The sequence below is a fragment of the Candoia aspera genome, chromosome 1, assembly GCF_035149785.1.
Source record: "Candoia aspera isolate rCanAsp1 chromosome 1, rCanAsp1.hap2, whole genome shotgun sequence".
Taxonomy (NCBI): domain Eukaryota; kingdom Metazoa; phylum Chordata; class Lepidosauria; order Squamata; family Boidae; genus Candoia; species Candoia aspera.
This window is the reverse complement of record NC_086153.1, coordinates 39,723,326-39,736,806: the sequence shown is the minus strand read 5'-3', so window position 1 is coordinate 39,736,806 and position 13,481 is coordinate 39,723,326. Positions and strand designations below refer to the sequence as shown.

Sequence of the window (13,481 nt, the reverse complement as noted above, 5' to 3'; positions counted from 1 at the left end):
GTAAACCTTATTAGGTCTTCAAAATAAGGAAATAGGGCATTCCATGCATATCACGAAGCAAAGTCTGCTGTAAATAAAACAAACCATTCCACACTTACAATGTAAAATGTAAAAAGGAGTAAAGATCAGAAACTTGAACTTAAAGCAATCTGTACCTGCATTCTCCTGGCTCAATGGCAATTTATGCTCAGCCAAACGATTGAGCACTATACGAGCCAACATCTCGTTGGAGCTCTGGCCTGTTTGGCAGCAACTCTGCAAGACTGAGTGGAGGTCACAGCTTCCCAACTGTTCTGCCAGGCCCTTGTGATTGTTGATCAGCATGTTTAACACCAACAGCCCATTCTGCACTGCTGATGAGGCTCTGAGGAAAGGAAGAATGATTGGCATAAGCAACTGAGGCAATGCAGAAGGATGAGCAAGGAAAAATGACTGGAATGCATAATTTTCCAACACTAGGCAATTAATAATCCTATTCAGTTCTAAGAAATGATTGTGTGTTCTGAAATAACATTAATGCTGTTAAAAAGCCTGTCAGATTGCCTCCAATCTCAGGGTAGAGGACAGGAAACTATCAAAATGAGATATCAACTGAATTCTCCCTGTAAGAGGAAAAAAAGTGGATTCTTATCCCCTCCTTAACTTCATTCAATGTTAATGCCTTTAATCTAGTTATGCTCCTTTATTTGGTCAAGATTCCATTTTCACCTTACCCACGTGTAGCCAACATCTTCTCAATAGCAACCCGAATTACACATAGTAAATTATCAGATTCTTTGTTGGAAGCAGAACCAATGCTGGCAAAAATTTCCCGCATCATTTGGGCATCCGAATGATTCAGAGGGTATGACTTCCCACTGGTACCAAGTAGCTCGCAATTCCCAGCACCCACCAATACTTTTAATGCCTAGAAAAACAAAAGCAGAAACTAAGTGAAGATCAGAAATAAGTAACTGATTCCCTTTGTCACAATATTTCATCAGCATCCACTTTATACTTCAGCCCTTTGAATTCTTGTTCAGCCTCATAAAAACAACAGCTTCTGAACTATTCAAGCACACTAACTTCTTTCATTTTCTTATTTTGTACTTAAGGTTTATCTCTCCACTATATTGGAAAGGATTGCCCAAGCATGCTTTATTTTCTTATTCTTCTATATCACTTTCTACTTCTGGTTATCCATAGGCTCCCTTTTAATAGTGGATCAGTGGGGGTGGTTTTTGCTTGCTATTTTTAGGACCTTGGAAGGTCTGAAGTTAACTCACCCCTATGCTGCTTCCAGGGTATTCTCATGCTGGAGAAGATGTCTGACACATTTCTGTGCCCCAGTAACCACTCACTGGGAGCCATACTTTAGCTTGAAAGCCAATTCAAACAAACCGAATTTCATGTTAAGACAGTTACATTTATGTGGGATTAAGACATATTATCATATTATGAAGACAGAACATGATAATGATATAAAAAACATGATAAATGTTAACAATTCTTATGACAATCTTATAATAGTTCTAATTTCTGAGCATATTTATTTGCTCTGTTACGTTAAATGTATTGACTATTGCTTAACATATACGTTACTTCCATTAAGAGTTAACTATGCAGGACCTACAAATTCTTCTAAAACACACACACACACATATCAAACTCCTATCATCATCATTCTGTCATTTGTACATTCAACTTACTGCCAAGCCAGCCTGCTGTACCAATGCTGAAGTGGAATACTCCTGCATGCAGCCCAGCACAGCACGCACCCCGCCTTCTGTGGCAAAAAGGACTCGCCAATCATACTTCGCCATTAACACATAAAGCAGTCTTAATGCTGTCACCATCAACAATTTCTCCTTCAGTTGGTTACTGAGCAGTTCCACCAGCATCTTCACCATCTTCTCTCTGAGGACAACAGAAGCTTTTTAATCTATAGTTTTCTCATGACAAATGGCTGAGCAAATACAGTCCAAGTTGCTCCTTCTAGAAGTTTTTCCTAAGGTAAGTAAAAGGGTTAATAGAAGGCCTTAGATGAAAACAAACCAGGGAAGCTAGTGGACCTCAATAGAGAGAAGGCCACTGCAAATTCAGAAGATTACATGTACAAACATATTTCTGTTAAAACATGTAACCAATAAATCTTATGCTCTACTTATCTATACTTATATATTCATACTGCTCAACTGTCAAGGAGTGTACATACAGTGTCTGTGCATGTGCTTGTTTAAACAGATAGGAACTTAAAGCCAAGGGAAACCTCAAGGTACATCATCCAATGCTCCTTATGGGAGGGAGTATAGGCCTCTCCTCCAGAACCATCAAGAAAAGACAGAGTACATTAATAGTCAACAAATGTCCAATCAGAGGTTCCAAAGCATCTTCTGTCAACCAATGCAGAGTAAGAACCAGTGACATTTGAACCATGTTGGGGGGGAGGGGTGTGTTAAACTAAAATTGGGGAAGGGTTAGGGCAAGCACTTCTTTGAAGAAAGCTTCTTTAAAGAAACCACTCCTTGCACAATGAAGTCTTGGCTCCAAAGAATGAACACTGACACAACAACACCATTCTTATTAAATGGAAGGACCAAGAATAATCTATTATGTGGATAATCAGAAAAAATCAGAAAAAAATAATCAGAAAAAAAATGGTGAGCAAAATGAGATATCCACATCCCTAATTTATTAATTTGGATTCAGCTGGCATCAATTTATTGTTGAAATATAAAATATTTCTATAAACATAAAATGAAACATGTCTCTAAATACTGATCATGTATAAAAGTCATTAGAGAAGAAACATCTAGGACTCAATAATTGATTTAGTTTCATTAGGCACTTTATTTTTTTTCAAATGCAAAGACAATATCTTATAATCATGCATGCACAACAATTAATAAAAGTCAGCGTGAAATGCTAATTTTGAACTGAATCTATAATAACTAGTGTTCACTAAACAGGAATATGGAAGTACCTCCAGGTCCTGGTTGTCTGAAAACTTTAAAATACAAATTTGCCAAACTGTCACACAAAGAATATATACTAGAACATAAACTTCAAATGTAGTCTTCAGAGAAATGGTGATAATCTGGTTCATATATTTAACCATAGTCAACTGAACAGTCAACAAAAGCCTCTGTTCACATAACACAGTAAGTCATTAGATTTTAAGTAATCTCACAATCCAGAAAACTTTGATTATTAGGCAAATAGAAAAGTAATAAATAATAATTTATAACCAGAAAGCTAGGCTTAAGCATCACACTAATCCATAAAGGGATTTATTAGTTTTAATTTAACACATTATATGAATCCAGCCAGCATTACATTTCTTGAGAAGATTAAGAAAAGATTGAAAGAAAAAAAATACAGTGAGATACTTCAAAGTCAGTTTACTTAGTTTACAAATTATTAATTACAATTTATTAATAAATTATTACAAATTATTACAAAATTACAATTATTACAAATTATTAATAAAAATGTCCTGAATGGTTGTGGTTTTTTAAAATTAATTTCACAGTATTAAAGCAGTGCAGTCAACCCACTTACGCATTTCCACGTACTGTTGGTCAAAATCCAGCTCCATATTTAATCTTCCTACTGCCGATAGCCTGTTTTTTCCTTCCAAGCTTATGTACAGGTAGTCCTCACTTAACAACGGAAATTGGGACCAGAATTTCGGATGCTAAGCAACATGGTTGTAAAGCACGATGTCACATGACCATGCCACTTAGTGATGGAAATTCTGGCACTTCCAGTTGCCATCATTATGTGAACCACCATGGGTCATTAAGCAAAGACGTCATATTGTCACCATTTGCAACCTCCTGCTGGCTTCCTCATTGACTTTGCTTGTAGGAAGCTGGCAAAGAAGGCCACAAATGGTGATCACATGACCGTGGGGACGCCATGACTGACGTAAGTACGAGGACCGTAAGTACTACTTGTTTAGCACCATCGTAAGTTTGAACAGTTGCTGAATGAGTGGTCATTAAATGAGGACTATCTGCACTACAAAAGATGTCAAGCCTGATGTGGAAACTGCAATGCACAATTTCAAAACAATTACATGACCAAGCCTTAGGCTTGTGCAGTCATCCATCCTCTCTTTCTTCCTGTCTCTCTCATATTCTGAACTCCAAACCAGTGGATGACCTCACCCATTGGTTCCATGTAAATGCTGAACAGGAAGGGATAGAGAGTCGAACCCTGCAGCACCTTATAGATGAAGGGCTTACAGAATGATTCCTCTCTCCCAACAAACACTGGCTGGAACTGGGAAGGGAGGGAGGGAGGGAGGGAGGGAAGAAGGTCCAACCCTGCCATCAATCCAAAAGGATACCATGGTCAACAGTATTGAAAGTCACTGAGAGATCAAGGAGCACAAGGGTGGATGCACCTCTTCCATTCCAGCTCTGCCACAGGCCAACTACAAGAGCAACCAGGATGTCTCCATACTAAATCTCAGTCTGAAATCCAACTGAAACAGGTCTAGATAATTTGTTTCCTCCAGGGTTCTCTGCAGCTGCAGTCCAACCACTTTCACAACCTTCCCCCAAACTTTCCCATTTTCATGATCCAGGAGGGGCCTGGATCCAGCACACAGGTGGCCGAGCTAATAGCACAGAGAACCCTGTCAATAATAATAATAATAATAATAATAATAATAATTCATAATAATGAATTGCTTTTCAGTCCACAAGATCCCATTTATGTTTCCATGGAACTACAGGCCTACTATAACGATTGCATGTTGAAAGAGGAGAACTGACCTGATTGAGGATCCACCTTCTACTTTAATTATTTGTCTTTCTTGACCAGGTTCATCTTCCAAGATCTTGATAATGAATCTGAGTCCAGCCATCTGCAGTGCAACCTCAGAACTAGATTTCTGTATTATGTCTACAATATCTGCAAGCTTCTCCAAGGAGTTCCTCTTTCCTGACACCTTCACACTGTAGAAAGCTGATCAGTGACAAAGGACAGATGAGTACAATAGTCTCTTAGCAACCACCCAATTTTGAAAATTTTGTTTAGTTATACTTTTACTCTTCTTCTTTTCCGTTACAGCCCTACATCCAGCAAACTAGTTTCTGAATCTTTTTTCCTGCAATTATTTGGCCTAAAAGGAGCTCAAAACAGACATGTATTTTTGGCATTTACCTTTGGCTTTTTCATCTAGTATGTCTGGGAAGGAAAGTCCTTCTACTTCAAGAAGTTCATTAATCAGCTGTGTGTCAGTCTTCTCTGTCATGGATGGCACTGGAGAAGACACTTCAGCAGAGAGTGACTCCTTTGGTTTTTTGGAAACCATGGCTTCGGAAAGGCCACTATCTTTTGTAGAGGCCATGTCCACACTTTGGCAGCCTTGCTCTGTCCCTCCCTTGCCGAAGGTATATTTGAGATAGATGTGGGAGTTCTGCAAGTCATTTTGGGTGCAGCCTTGACAGTATTTGCTTAAGAGTGGCAAGAGTTTCCGAGCCAACTCTATTGATATTGACAGCTGAATCAGGCCCTCTTCATCTAGTTCCAACAGCTTAAAATGCAAAAAACAATTCAGTAAGCAGAAGTCTCTAAATACATGGTGCTTCTCAAATCCAGTCACAGCTGTAAGAGGATAAAAGAGCCTGTTTCTCCAATGGACCCATCCATATATTAGGGCAGGGAAGTAAAGGGCAACTTTTGAGCAGTTGGGGGCTGTCTCTAAGCCTCTCAACCCTACGTAGAGTCACAGGAGGTCATTCAATTATGTAGAAGAATCACTTGAAAGGGTATGGAAAAATCTTTTCAGACTGTTTTTTAGTTTATTGGTTAGAATGGTAGTGGCAGGCCTCTGGAAGGCAAACTATTACCATTCCTACACTTAACTCCCACCCCTTGTAAAACAGTGCATTCTAACTCTTTATTTGCAAAATTGTTCCACAGGAAGTTGGCCATTCTGATTCTGACTTTCAGCAGTACAATCCTAAATGGGATTCTAGGGGGCCACAAGCAGCTCACTGGTTGCTTATGCCTGTATTACGAAAAGAACACAGGAGCTGCTCTTCCTGACTGCCAGCTCACATTTCTTAATGGTCTAAAAAACAGGAATTGTTGGAGGTGCCATTTCATTTTTCCTACACAGATGCCTGTTTCTTCCTCTGTTCTCTTCTTCCCAAATTAAATTTGTTTCATTTACCTGTTCTTCATGATTCTTCTGGATGAACTGAATAAATTCCTGTTGTTCATGTTGTTCTAGCTTTTTAATGAAAAAAAGTAGCTCCCACCATTCTGCCCGGCTCAACATCCCAGAATTCTCATTTAGGTGATCCATTAGGTATGGCAAGCAGTAAAGTCCCCCAAGAGGTTTGCAGTAGAATGTCTGAGTAGCTGCAGGCAGAGAAAGAAAGCAAAAACAAACTTCTTAACTCAGAGACTTGTCTGCCACTTGCATGTAGCTTGAGAAAACAGGATAACATTTGGAACAGCTCCCATCCCTTCAAAAGGAGAGGTGATATTTGCTCTTCCCCCTTCTCCTTTGCAGTCCCCAATACCAGCATTTCCATCACTCAAGCAGGCCCTCCAACTCATCAGAACAAATTTGGAGGGAGCATAAGGTAAATCAGGGAAGAAGGAATGGATGAAGATTGCAACTATTTTGTTAGCATGATTCTTCCTCAGGAACTTCTCACTTGTAGAGTCTCTAGAATTCTATAGAAAATATGCTTAGTCCTGATATGCAAGTTTCCTGTAAGCAAAAAATTATTTAGCTGCAGAAGAATGTGTTTTTGGACTAAACATGCACCCCTATTCTGCACAAGCACACAAACACACACAATGTATTCTCAGTGTAAAAGTTACAATGATTAGTTTCCCAAGGAGTATTTCACACTTTCCTGTTACTTAGTGCATACAAATCCATCTCTAATGCAGTGTGGAGAAAATAATACAGTGAAAAATGTAAGGCACAAAGTAGCTGTTACTATTCAACTTTCAGCATTTGACCATATTTCATTTCTTCAGATAACAATGGATAAGGCTGCAGAACTAAGATATGAAAATATCTTCTTAGTTTTTAATCCTAATAGTTAGCTACAATCTAGCCTAAAGTGTAACATCAGTCAAGCAAACTTGTTTCTCTCTGTAAGCCCATTTAAAAGTTATTATTCCACTAGTTGAAAGAAGTAAAAAAAGCAACAATGACGAATTCATAACGTGCAAAAATACAAACTGGAATTACATGTAATCATAAGTATTTGTAAGTGCCTCTAATCTCACCTGTGGGCAGTTTCAGGTTCTCCGTTAAACTAGATACTTTTTCTTGTGCAGCATCCTCTTCATTTTGCTCCCCAGAGCCAATAATTTCTATCATGTGCCAGTGCACCCAATAGGTCCGGCCAGTGGACTGCCACAAAACCTGTGAAACAACAAACAGATAGTTAAAGCCATCTGTTCCCTCAAATACTCCATGCCACAAAGCCCTGAAATAAAGAAACACACTGCCTAGCATGTAGGAGACAGAAGTACTTATAATTTCATTTATGTTAATGATCAAAATAGACTAGATCAGTTCTTTAGAATCAGCAAGCCATACTGCAAATCTCACACATCTGGAGGGCACCAACTTTGGGAAAGGTAGATTATCTTATTTCTACCACATGGTTGTTCAGTTGCTTCCAAATTCTCATAACTCAATGGACATTACTTTGCCAAGACTTTCTGTCAGTAATTGCCTCTTTCAGTTCTTGTAAGCTCAGTGATGATATCTACCCACCTTGTCTCGGTCAAACTCTTTTCCAATTGCCTTCAATTTTTCCAAGTATCAGGGTCTTCTCCAATGATTCTTGCCTTTGTATTATGTACACAAACTATTCACACTTTAGCCTCACTATTAGTGAGTCTAGTAATCAGTTTTGCTTTACCTCATCCAGTAGTGAATGATTTATACTTCTTGTGGTTTAAGGTATTCCCAACAATTTTCTCTGGCACCACAATTCAAAGGCATCCATTTTTCTTCATTCAGCAGTTTTTGATGATCCAGCTTTCTCATTATTATGTATTTATAAAAGCCACCAGGCTCATAACAGCTCTAGGCAGCATATAGGTTAAAAACTAAACCCAATAAAACAAAACAGATAGCAGTAACCAAGGAACTAGACAACTCTAACATGATTTTGCTGAGGGACACATTCCTAACTCAGGGCTTGGAGGAAAAGCCAAGGGCTCTTCAAGTCCTATTAAAAAGAACAGCAGAGGCAGGGCAACTTGTATTTCCAGGGAGATACTATTCCAGAGGGTAAGCACTGTGACAGAGAATGCACACCTCCTAGGTCCTATCAGATGACACAGCTTTAAAGATGGGACCTGATCATGCCTCCTCTTTTGGATCTTACGGGACAAGAAGAGACAAATGTGCTGCAAATAGCCGAGCCCTATGCAATGAAGGGCTTTATAGGCAACAACCAGCACCTTGAATTGCACCTGGATGCTTACTGTAACAATTAAGAGGTTTTTTTAAAAAGTTAGTTAACTTTTATACCAAATACTATTACCAAATCCAAACTACCCAGCCACAGGAGGAATTTAAAGAAAGTTCTACCCCTCAACCTACCTGTACAGGAGGCATTCCACTATTGCTCTGACGAAATTCACCCTCATCCCCAGCATCAATCTCCTCGTATTCTTCCAACATCCGCACAGTCATTCCTGGCTTAAGATTCTCTTGCACATACTCAACATAGCTGCTGCGACTGGAAAAATCTGACAGGGTCAAAAATGGTTGTCCTTGCTTTTTTCTTGGTGAAGGGTTTGAAGTTACTAAAGGCACCTGAACAGCAGTACAAGTGGAACCCTTGGGCTGGAAGATGGATCGAATAATTCGAGGCTGCGCATTTGTCAGAGACAGAAGTTCCCTTTCTTGGCTGCGATCCCAGCCCATGACCCGGACTAGCTCTGAAATTAGGTTAGCCATGGCCATGCTGAAATCAAACTCCCGTTGTACCCGGCTCTTTTCCCCAAAGGTTGAACTGGGGGCTGAAGAGTCCTGATGTTCCCCTACCAGTTCTGTGGTGCTGTTTAACTTGTCCATGAGGGAAGTAACACACAGATAACGCTTCACTAGAGAAAACAGCAGCTTCCCTGGAATCTGAAACAAATACAGTTTATCATACCAGTAGCTAAACAATTACGTTTTACCAACTATATCCCAGTGAGCTGTATAGCTAGATCCCAAGAAAGGGTTAGGTAATGGAATTACCTCCAACTATTTTGGATCATTTCCCATCAGACAGCTTAGCAAATTCTGTGTGAAGTTATACAGTCCTCATTTAACATCCACTCATTCAGAGACCAAAGTTACAATGATGCTGAACAAGGGGGACCTTCAGTGGGTCCTCGTAGTTGCAGCTGTCACAGCATCTCCATGGTCACGTGATCACAATTTGGGAGCTCAGCAACCTGCTCACAATTACAATGTTGCAGTGTCCCGTGGTCACATGATTGCCATTTGTGACCTTCACTGCCAGCTTCCAACAAACAAAGTCAATAGGGAAGCTGGCAGGAGGTAGCAAATGGTGATCACCTGACCACGGGATGCTGTGATCACGTGGGATTCACCCAATGACGGCAACTGGGACTGCTGGAACTGCTGCCATAGGTTGGTGCGAATCGCTTAGCAACAGAGTTCCCAGTCCTAATTACTGTTGGTAAGCAAGAACTACCTGTACTATAAAACATCTGTATAGCACCAAATTGACAGTCCCAGGTTCATTCTGTATCACATATCAGTTTCCAGTAAGTGCATAGCCATTTTCAAAGCATCAACTCCAACCTCCACACTATTTATATATTTATTTGAAAAAAAATTATATGGCCACCCCTATGAACTCTACATGGCTAACAACAGTCAACAAAATCAATATAATAAAACCTCTATAAATCAAACAAAAACACAGAATTAAAATAATCAAAATACAATAACTTAGGCACCATATAACAAACTCACCCACACAAACCACACCTATAGGGCTTGGTGCCCAGAGAAAATCCAGGTCCACCCAGCCTTCCAGAAAGCCCTCTGAATCTCAGGAGGGAGGCTGTTACATAGGGCAGGTGCCACAACAGAAAAGGCACAGTCCTTAGTCCCACAAGATAGCACTGTTTAAACGAGGGGACCTGGAGTGCACCCATCCTGTCAGATCTAGTGGGATGGGCAAAGACTCTCAGAGAAAGGCAATCCCACAAATGCCTAGCCATGCTTTAAAGGTGATTACCACCTTGAATTGCAGACTGAAGCATACTGAGAGCCAGTGCTGCATCTACAACAATAATGTAACCCAGGAAAACCCTGTGTACCCAAAACTGTCTATGCCACTGAAGCTTCTGAGTATTTTTCAAGGACAGCCCTACGTAGAGCATTTTGCAGTAATCCAGTTGGGAAGTGACAAAGACATGAGTGATAGTGAGTAGGGCTTCTAGTTCAGAAACAGGTGCAACCGGTGCACAATCATCTCATGAATGTTATTTCCCCAACTTTGATTTTAGACCATCCTTCTCTCATGAGACACTCATATACAGCCTTGTATTTTGCATACATCTCTTCAAAGAAGAAATTAATGCCCATATCAATGCCAACCCGATCAACTGGTACCTGAGGAAGATGGATCCCTTCAAAGGACATACAGTGCTCTTCAGAGGATGTAGTCTCAGCAAAAAGCTCCAAAAGAGTATAACGACTGTCAAAATCCATGTGCTGTTCAATACCATCTTGCTGGCTCAGGGACAAAAGAACATAAGCGCGACTTCCTGAAATCAAAATAGTTATGCTTAATATCATCCTTCACCAAATTTCATTTCTCCAAGATTACCTATTTTGCACCCTGAAAATCTATTCAGCTATAGACATATATTAAAATGTGTAACATACCAGAGAACTGCAGGTATACCATACGTACAGGTAAAGTAATTTACATGAACTTGGTAGATTAATATTCATGGTAGACATCCTACTTTTTCACAATTAATATTTCAGCTAGAGTTGGTGACTAAGACATGTAGCATTGCAAGTTCCTCTTAAAGTCACACCATAATACAACTTAATACCATAATAATATCATAATACCATTTCAAATATACTAGTCTCATGTTTGCAAACTTATTTTCCTAATTTCAAGAGCTCAAACTTATTTCCCCCATAGATGAAATCAGAGGTGGCTAATACCCTAAGAGGAGATTAACTTGTTACTTGAACTGGGAAACTTAATAGCTCCAATATCTTCTTCATAGCTAAAATAGCAAGACCAAAAGACACAGTGCGCTGTGGTTTGTAGAAAAAGCCTAGCAGCTCCCTCCCAAACAGAAACGCGCGTCAGCGCCATGGCATGTGAAACGTTACGATGTATAAACTACATTGAATCACTGAACATGACACTCAGGCCCACCCGCATTTACCACCACATTTTGGCTGCCCACCTACCTGCTGCCGACAGATGCCCCCACCACCTGGCCCTGCCACCGGACCCACACCACGCACCACTACTGTGCATGCTGGGTCCTTCTTTCACACCGGCGCAGCTGGGTCTTCTCTTGTACCCCGCCCAAGGTCTCTATTTGCCTGCCAGCTGGGGCCTCCATTCGCGCCTCACCCAAGGCCTTCTTTTGCAAAAGAAGCCTGGTGCGTGAAAAAAGGCCCTGGCTGCACCTTCTAGTTGTTTTTTTAATGTTCAAAATCAAAGTATGGGAGTTAAAAACATAGTTGGGTCTTGATAGGTAGAAAAGAGACTAAACACTTTTCTGCAGAGATAAGCTGTAGAACTGTGATAGAAATGAGCAATAATTTTTTCCATCCAGCTTTCAATGTAAATACGCTCCCTCTTTTTATTAGCACAGCAGTTAAAAGGCAAATGACATGAGGAGTCAGTTTTGGCTTGAACCTCAGATCCAAATGTGACACTAAGTCCAAGAGGATGCTGAAGTGGCAAATGAGAGCAGCTGTTCTAGCGAAGATCAGCAAATAGGAGGAGCCTGATGATCTAGTTTCTCTACCCCACTGGGATAGTGGGTCAGTATAACAATTTTTTTGAAAATACGGTGATCAAGGACATACAATAAACACTTGGAAAAACAAAATTGTTTTGAATTTATTTTTTCTTCTGCAGTTGGTCATAAATACTAATTTTTGAATATTTAATGCAGATTTTAAAACTGACTCCCTCGGAAATTTTTGAAAGATCTATAAAAAGACAGTCTGGCAAAGCTTACAACATGAACTGTTGCTAACTCTCTCCACTGTATAACGCTGAATGAAAGTAGAACATTGATTTTCAAGGTCTTTTTCCCCAGAAACTTAAGGAGAAATGGTGGACATGAAACTCATTCAAAAGTTGCACCCGTTTGCCTATTTGTCGCGAAAGTTCACTGAGACCGAACGCAGGTGGCACGTGGGAAAAGGAGGCATTTGCTGTGCGGTGGGCTTTGCTAACATGGAGACATTTATTGGAAGGGGCTTCAGAGCCTTTTGAGGTTTGGACTGACCATAAAAATTTGGAGGCGTTAAAAACTCAGAGGAAATTGAGTGCAAAGCAGATTTGCTGGGCTCAGTTCTTTAGCCATTTCAATTTGAAGTAATTGCCTGGGGGAAAGAATTTTCTGGCCGACGCTCTGTCCCGCTTACCACAACATAATAGCCATAGAGATGAGGTGGTGGATACAGTGTTTCCAAAGCAGCAGCTAGGGCTGGCTGTTGTCACTCAGTCAGAGAAAGTGAGAGAAAGCAGCAGCTCCGGCTGATTTAAAACAAGCGCTGAGCCGAGAGCTACAAAACGACACTTGGCTGCAGGAAAATAAAACTGCCTTGCAGGAGAGGGATGGACTGTGATGGTCAGGAGGAAAGATCTATGTTCCAGAAACTCTACTTAGGGAAATTTACAAGGGTAGCCATGATGCCAAGTCAGCCGGCCACTCTTTTCAACAGTGCCTAACTGTTGAAATGAGGTAGGAAGAGATGTAAGGGGGGGAGCAGGGTGTCTGCTCATTTTTAATGAGGGAGTTTAGGCGGGAATCTTCAATTGCAGCTTCTGATCTGTACACTACTCTTAATTAATCTGAATTCTGCATATTCCAATTGTGCATGAGTCAGGTCATTATTGGGGCTCAAGGTGTCAGTTCTCACAAACATTGTCATAAGTCTCAGCCAGCAAGTACGGCAAGGAATAATAGTCCAAAACATCAGAAGTGCACTAAGTTGCCCCCCATGATCTACTGTGGCATCAAACTACACATATTTTTCTGAATCATGGTGACTGTTGTCTTCATCAGTCTTAAGCATAACTGTTTATTATAGTACTGAGAAAGAACAAAGCTTAGACATACCGTATATATAAGAGTCAAGGCATATGCAATTACAATTCATGAAGCAACATTGAAAAATACTTCTTTATGGGCTCCTAGAATGCAACTGAGATTGCATTCGGAGAGTGCCTTGGACTGCAAGAAGATCCAACCAGTCCATCCTC

At 40.3% G+C, this 13,481-nt stretch overlaps 1 protein-coding gene across 1 annotated transcript in view; it reads right to left on the bottom strand.

Moving 5' to 3' along the window:
- Positions 1-13,481, bottom strand: part of LOC134496897 (cullin-9-like) — a 59,892-nt gene that overhangs the window by 35,191 nt on the left and 11,220 nt on the right. The window contains exons 3-11 of the mRNA XM_063302616.1: positions 10,619-10,773; positions 8,582-9,115; positions 7,249-7,387; positions 6,170-6,360; positions 5,155-5,527; positions 4,764-4,956; positions 1,689-1,896; positions 714-907; positions 156-364 (exon numbers count right to left, since the gene is read on the bottom strand). Of these exons, the coding sequence (XP_063158686.1) occupies positions 156-364; positions 714-907; positions 1,689-1,896; positions 4,764-4,956; positions 5,155-5,527; positions 6,170-6,360; positions 7,249-7,387; positions 8,582-9,115; positions 10,619-10,773 (2,196 nt within the window). The remainder of the gene's footprint in view (positions 1-155; positions 365-713; positions 908-1,688; positions 1,897-4,763; positions 4,957-5,154; positions 5,528-6,169; positions 6,361-7,248; positions 7,388-8,581; positions 9,116-10,618; positions 10,774-13,481) is intronic.